Source organism: Polyodon spathula, chromosome 48 (genome assembly GCF_017654505.1).
Source record: "Polyodon spathula isolate WHYD16114869_AA chromosome 48, ASM1765450v1, whole genome shotgun sequence".
NCBI lineage: Eukaryota > Metazoa > Chordata > Actinopteri > Acipenseriformes > Polyodontidae > Polyodon > Polyodon spathula.
This window is the reverse complement of record NC_054581.1, coordinates 1,978,648-1,986,703: the sequence shown is the minus strand read 5'-3', so window position 1 is coordinate 1,986,703 and position 8,056 is coordinate 1,978,648. Positions and strand designations below refer to the sequence as shown.

The 8,056-nt window shown below is 39.2% G+C and overlaps 1 protein-coding gene across 1 annotated transcript in view; it reads left to right on the top strand.

Annotated features, from left to right (window-relative positions):
• LOC121306486 (lysine-specific demethylase 6B-like) overlaps window positions 1-3,053 on the top strand; it is a 665,627-nt gene extending 662,574 nt beyond the window's left edge. The window contains exons 20-23 of the mRNA XM_041238207.1: window positions 347-488; window positions 1,162-1,288; window positions 2,110-2,280; window positions 2,917-3,053. Of these exons, the coding sequence (XP_041094141.1) occupies window positions 347-488; window positions 1,162-1,288; window positions 2,110-2,280; window positions 2,917-2,946 (470 nt within the window). The 3' untranslated portion in view covers window positions 2,947-3,053. The remainder of the gene's footprint in view (window positions 1-346; window positions 489-1,161; window positions 1,289-2,109; window positions 2,281-2,916) is intronic.
• The last annotated feature ends 5,003 nt before the right edge of the window (window positions 3,054-8,056 follow it).

Here is an 8,056-nt window from a genome sequence, read left to right as displayed (position 1 = left end):
TTTAGTTACCACAGTAGGTAAGCTGTCTTATTATTAAACTACTAGGAATGGATCACACTGTGCAGCAGGAGTCTTGTTTCCAGCCCTGTAGTGTGTTGAAATGTGGTGAGCAGGCACTTCTGAACGTTAAGAAACCAGATTCCGGGACGTCTACATTTTAGTAGGTGTGCGTAAACCAGCCAGAGGTACAGGGGCTGCACACGACACAAACACCAGCGATCCTCGCCAGATTGCCAGCACCTGATTTCTGTGGAGAGACCCTTCCTAGCAGTGGAGCGATCGGTGTGTGCAGCAATAGACTGAGATTGCACAGCCCTGTTGTTAACAGTCGAACTCTAATCTGCAGCGTACCAGTACCAGCTGGCTCTGGAGCGCTACGAGTGGAATGAGGTGAAGAAGGTGAAGTCCATCGTGCCCATGATCCACGTGTCCTGGAACATCGCCCGCACGGTCAAGGTGTCCGACCCCGACGTCTACAAGATGATCAAGTACGTGCCGACGCAGTCACACTCCCGCGCACACACACTGACACACACACACACACACTGACACTCCCACACTGACCCGCACTCACACTGACACTCCCACTGACATGCACACACTGAAACACAAACTCCTGCGCACACACTGATCCGAGCGCACACCAATACACACACCGACATGCGCTTACACACTCCCGTGCACACACTGACACAATCCCTCGGACACACCTACACGCACACATACTGACACTCTCCCGTGCATACACTGACACACACTAGCACACACACTGACCCGTACACACACACACACACACACTAACTCAAACACACTCCCACCCCTGCGGACACACTGACTCACTCCCTCGCACACACTGATAAACATACACTGGCGCACACACAATGACTCACACACTTTCACTCCCTGCACACTCCCACCCCCGCGCGCACGCTGGCACACACACACTCTTCCGTACACAGACACACACTCTCGCACACACACTCTCGCACTCTTATCCACGCACACATACTGACACACACACTCTCACACACACTTTTCTTGTTCAGCAGCCTGTTTGTTTAAGGCCAAGGCACGCTGGATCCATTCTGCCGCTTGCAGTTCGTCAGTCAATGACTCTCCTCTCCCTCTCCCTCCCGCTCTCTCATCCTCCCCCCCTCCCAGGCACTGCATGCTGCAGTCCATCAAGCACTCTCAGATCCTGAGGGCCCAGCTGGTCCAGGATGGGAAGAAGATCTCGTATCAGAGCCGTGTGAAGGATGAGCCTGCTTACTACTGCAACGAGTGTGATGTGAATATTATTATTATTATTATTATTATTATTATTATTATTATTATTAATTAGTCATTTAGCAGATGCTTTTATCCAAAGCGACTTACAGAGACTAGGGGAGTGAACTCTGCATCATCAACAACTGCTGCTGCTGCAGAGTCTCTTCCAATAGGACTTCGCTTGTTTTATGTCTCGTCTGAAGGACGGAGCACAAGGAGGTGCAGTGACTCGCTCAGGGTCACACACAGGGAGTCGGTGGCTGAGCTGGGATTTGAACCTCCTGGTATCAAACCCCTTTCTGTAACCACTGGACCCCTGAGCCAGTGAAGAGGTCCTTTCACATCGAGCACGCCTCGTCAGCGTCTGGCGTAACAACATTCTTTCTTTTTTAAATTCTGGATCTGCTGGAGAATTTGCTTCAACTAGGATCTTTAATTTAACATCATGTAATCGGAGAAAATACAAAACGATAAATCGCTTAAGAGTCATACTAGTAGTACAGTAGTATTTCATGTTAGATTTCCAAATGTCGCATTTTTCGTTAAGTATCTGGGAAAACTACAAAGCTGTGTGCAATTCAGTATGTTAAGGGAACATTACTCAGCACATATCATTCGACTTTATGAAGCAAAATGAGTTAAATCTATAAAGAGGGTGATGTAAAACTTTTGTCCATAGCTGTACAAGCATGCTTTTGTACGGTGTGCTAGCCTGTAGTATTATTGTATTGTGTACTATACCAGAGTACTACACTACGTAATATCATATCGCACAGTACATACTGTAGTATGGTGTGTTCGAGGAACTAAAGCACTCCTGTCCTGTCCCTGTGTGTGCAGGTGGAGGTGTATAACTTGCTGTTTGTGACGAGTGACAGTGGCAGCCGCAAGACCTACGTGGTGCACTGTGAGGACTGTGCCCGCCGGAGGAGCGCCACGCTGCACAACGTGGTCGTGCTGGAGCAGTACAGGACTGAGGAGCTCATGCAGACCTACGACAGCTTCACTCTGGTGAGACCAGGCACTTTCAAACCAGTTATAACCCTCAGCTTGCGTCTTATTTCAGCCTGCAGTTCCAGGGCGTTCAGTTACAGTGACAGTTAGCGATGCTGCAGTAATTGCATTGATAATTACTTTTTTTAGTGTTACAGAAACAGCTGCACACATGAACAAGTTGACTGTGTTTATTCTACACAGCAGTGATCACAGGTACAAACATACTAGAGAACTTTATCAAACAAAGGGGGGGGGTCACTGAAAGTGGTTGAAAATCAGAGAAGAACGTTCTCTCAGCGTAAAATACAACATGGCACTGTGAGCGACTCAGCTTGGAAAGGGGTGGCGACTGGAATTGATCAATTACACAGCAATTACAATTACACAGGTGTGCCCAGGATCAATTACAATTACATTGTGATTGCAACTAATTATAACTGACACAATGAAACTGTGCAAACATCCATTTTTATCTTTTTTTTTCAGGCACCAGCACCAAACGTGACCTGAAAAGTCTCTCCGGTGTCTAAAGCCATAACCAAAATACACAGCTCCCAACAGCTGGGCAACCCTTTATTCTTGTTGTATTTAAATTTGTATTTTTGTTTTTGTTATTTATTTATTTGTGTTTTTGTTTTTTTTTCATATCAGCCAATCAGCCAGTTTACTCAACTTCCTTAATGGTGCTACATCAGCCAATCAACACTCTGTTTACTCTTGTTAGCCCCGCCTACTGAGTGCTGATTGGATGTCCTGAGAGAAGGGGGGGAAGAAAGACGCTGACTCCCCCCCCCCCCAAGAAAGAATATTTATTCAGGATTTTTTTTTTTTTTGATACAATACTTTGTGAGATTTTTTTTTTTAGTTCTTTTTGTAAAAAAAAAAAAATAAATGAATGAATAAACTGAGAATTTAGATTAAAGCCTGGCTAAATAAATAAATAAATAAATATATACCACATTGGCCTTCTGACTTCTTACATAAATAAATAATAAAGTTTAAAAAAGAAAAATCATGAAAAACATTTTCTAAAGCATTAAGAATACAAAACAAAAGTTATATGAAAAAATAAAAATTTGGAATGCTTAATATACGGGTTATAGCAAGAAATATTTTTGTCTTAGAAATTCTTGTATATGTGTTGTAAAGTTGTGTCGTCTGCATATTATTATTATTATTATTATTATTATTATTATTATTATTATTATTATTATTTCTTTTCTTTTTGTTAAATACATCTTGAATTGTAACAATACCCATACATACATTGTGTGGTTTTTTTGCGATGCTTACCAGCTTATCATTTTACCTCCAGATTGATTGATTTTTTTTGGTATTTTTGTGTGTTTGAGAAATGTAATTTTGGTTGTATTTATATTGTTTTTTTTTCCTTCTATTTATTCGATTTCAGCGGTTCTTCCTTTTTAGCGTTCTCAGCTATTTTAAATGTTTTTTTTATGATGATGATTATTAATAATACTCTGTAATATTCGGTTTTGTGGTGCTTTTTTCTCTCTATGTATAAATATGATATATATATATATGAGTTTTATTTCTCTGTCTATTGGTTAGTGCTGGTGAGGGCAGGGGGATACAGTTCAATGGAATACTGTTCTTGTAAATTTGTTTTAAATATGAGAGAAATTGTGATTTATTTCTAATTTTTTAGGGGATTTTTTTTACTGAATATTAAAACATTGATTAAAAAAAGACAAAACAGTGATAGTATTGTTTGGAGAACTCTCTAAGAGGAGGTGTGGCCAGGGATGTTTGTTTGTTTACTTTTCATTTGTTTATTCTGGTTTAATGTTTTTGTCCTCTTTTTCTGACATGATACTTGTTAGTTTTTTGGGGATTTTTCAACTGCACTGTTTATAAAAAAATCACACACAGAGAAAGAAAAAAAACTGAGCCAGGACCGTCTTAAATACTTTGTGAATTTTGTGTGTTGTTATTATTATTATTATTAATAATAAAACCTTTTGATAAACTTCAGACTGCTGCCTGTTTGTCGACTGTTGTAAATCCAGAATTCACACTCAGTTGTACTGCGTTTATAAAAACTAATAGAAACTTCATACATTTAATAAATTACCCTGTGAAAGTTTCTTTTAGTACTTCTAAACAGAAATAAACTGAAGTTGCTTGCTGGGTAATACAGAAATAAACTGAAGTTACTTGCTGGGTAATAGAGCAATTCAAAGCCCCAAACTCAACTTTATATCTAGTGAAGAGTGAGTCTAAACTTCTGCAGTTGAATGTATGAAGTTTCTTCTGGTATTTCTAAATAAAATGAATGAAATGAATAGAATTAAATGGACACCTGCAGTGACCTGCTGGGTAGCAGATCAGCTCAAAAGCCCGCAGTCAGAGCTGGGAATGCTGTCGCACCTGAGGCTGGTTACCAATCCCTGTGTGGAGCTACAAACACCGAGAAGGAGATGCCCGGGGAATAAAAACAAAAACAGGACCGTCAATATTGCAAAGCAGACCAGTTTTACTACCAGCTTGATTAGCCCCAGTGTGTCTAGGTAACTAGCTCAGGTGTGTCTTATTAAACTCATCAAACTGCTCTGCAACAGGAGTCTTATTTCTAGCCCTGGAGACTCCTATTGAGTAGCGGTTTCACCCACTCCAGGTTTTACTACCAGCTTGATTAGCTACAGTTTATAGGTAAAACAAGCTCAGGTCTTCTTAAAATGCAGCCATAAGATACTGTCAGCTGTCTAATTTGGTATCCCCGTGCATTTCAGGCAGCGAGGCTCCTAGAAATGTCAAACTTGCACAATACGTCTACCTGTGCCCCATTTACTCGTGTTTATTCCAGACATAACAGCACAAGCCAGAGAGCAACACTCGTGAAAACCTTCGTGATCATTTACTTTCAGCTTTCAAGTTTTGAAATCCAATATATATACAAAAAATAGTCTACTTTGAAATCTGCACAATCGTTTATAAACATGTAGGTTGCATAGTAAATACGTGAAGCATTCATTCTTATTTCAAGTTTTTTTTATGAAAACAAACTATAACTGATTATATACATCCCAAAGAAATCATGCCGTCCTGTCGAAAAAGTTAGTAAATGATAAAGTGTGCTGCTTAGTTTTGTTTTAACATACACAGATTTGAAAAACTTCACTCGCTGACATTCGATTCGAGGCATTTAACTCAAAATCAAATTGTTCTGACGGGTGTTGGTCAGATTTCTGTAACACATTTCCGTATCCCCACATTATTCCACGCTTGTGCAGGTGCAGTTTTTAAGATCGCTGGACATGCAAAAGCGCTATATTTCTGTGCCTGAGCCCCGCTGTGTTCTCCATTGAGTTCTGCTCCAGCTTGCAACAAACATTGAAACAAGACAAATCTAATTATGTTGTAAAATAAAACAGCACATTTCATTTTAACACCACTGATTTTCTAGATATACAGTATGTTCAGCCTCCTGCGTTGCTCAATATACAAAACCCATCATTAAAGTAACCTTATAAAACTTTTTTTTCTTTTAAAACTCATTTTCATTGTATTACATGTAAATATTGTTCAGAAGCATCGAGCATTCACATCCAGCAATCTTTGAAAAAGTGCAGTTGTGTTGGCGTGACGTTATCAAGGGTAAAGAATTCTACCATATGTAACACCTGAACTTGTTTGCATGCCGAAACATTGATTATAATGCTTCTGGAGCACCTTTCTATATATATTACCTTTTTCAACTTCATATGGGCTTCCTTGTTTGAACTGTTGAGTTTTTAACTAAATCAGGAAAAGTCTGTAATGAATATAGGTGTGTGTGGCTGTTTGTTCAGGGTTAGGGGGCCCACAAGTGTATGCTTGCCTAGGGCCCAGTGATGGGGTAATCCGGCCCTGTCCATCAATACTCTAAAGCCATAAATATTTGTAAGACAACTTACGCGTTTGCAACCAATGAAAACAAACTGCAGACATTTTTGGCATGAATATCAAATTCCACCAACAATACATTTGTATATTGGGAAACAGTGTTCCAACTTGAGAGGAAAGGAAATACCAGGAGCGACGCTGTTTTTCTCTTGATTTTTTTTTTTATCTTTGAAGATAATTCAAATTATTTAAGAAATAAAAAAATTTGTTTTTGTTTTTTCTTATATAAAATTATAGTATCTTACATCTGTTAAAAACTAGAGGTAATGCTTTGTGCTAATCCCTCAACTTTTAAGACTATTTGGCTTCAAACAAAACCCTTCCTAGGACGGTAAGCTAAATAAACAAATAATACTATTCTGTGAGTACTGAGAATTCATCATATAGTTAAAAGCATACGTGCACCACTAGTACCTCTCTGCGCTTTACAATGCTTCCCAATGTATTTGACTGATGAAAATGTTATTGTAGTTTTTAACAATGTAAGCAGTTGCTTAATGTTGTGCGCACTGAGTCTGTGGTGTCCTATCATGTATTTCCATTCTGAATCACGTCTGTGTACAGAAGTGAAATCAATATGTCTTGTGTTCTCAGTAACAGCAATGTATATATATGATGCAGGTTCTGTACCAAAAAATGTCAATATATATATATATATATATATATATATATATATATATTTACGTGTTTAACATATCCTTTAGTCAAGGGAAAGTGTGTTTGAAAAGAAACACTGGAGGCGCTTCTAGGCCTCTGATGCCATGGTAACTGCTCTCTCTTATTTCTATTGAACTGTATTAATCTGTCTGCGATGTCATTTATAATTTTACCATATTTTGGGTTTGGGACAGTTCAGGCAACTCAACTCGAAACCCAATGCATCCGGAAAAGCCTGAACTGTCCCAAACTGTCCTGCTGAACACAGAGCCACATGGTCACCTTAGTCATTTACTCCACAGTTACTAACGAGGCGATCCAGTATTCCTTGCTAGGTAACCCTTCATGCATTGTGGTATCGAGTCTATTTATCCATGTCCTGTGCTTTACAATTCTACATGAGCTCATTTTATTTATCCTAAAACCACAAATTGTGGGTCATTCATGTTGTGTTAATGAATTAGGTCTATTTAAATTGAATACTTTATTCATAATGTATACTATGAATATATATATATATATATATATATATATATATATATATATATATATAATAACATACACACACGCACACACATTTAAAAAGATTTTAGGCCCAACAGTCGGCCATTGTTTTGTAATGACGCACTTGTATAAAGAGATTGTGAGCATTCTCTGCCCTCTGCTGTACAAACATAAAACTGCAGCCACGCCTTCTCATTAGACACGTGGTCTCATATATTTTCCACTTTTTAAAAGTTACAAGATGCACTTTCTGAGTGACACGCTCTACAAAAAATCTAACTAAATATTATGATATTTTTAGTACAGTATAAGATAATTACTCTCCCAGGACTGCTCATACCCCACCCAGCTCATGTTTTCAATGCAAAGGCTATACAACGAATGAACGGAACAGTCTTGTGCAATCCTGTGTGCTGCACGTGAAGGGATATCTGCAGGGCACACACATTGACCCTTTCTGCACGAGTCACACTGCATTGTTCAGAGACACGCAGCTTCCTTCTGCCTTTTGTTCCAACTGTGCTCTAAATGACTTAATTATACAAATAACTTGTAATAATTGGTCCAATTAAGTAATTTAGGGCAAAGTTGTAACAAAAGCCACATTAGACATCAGTCCTCCAGGAATGGAATTGCCCACCTCTGACCTACACTCTGCCCTCCACAGAGAGACTAGGGCTAGCCATGCTCCAGCTCAAGGCTGGCTCCAGAGCTGATGGGGTCC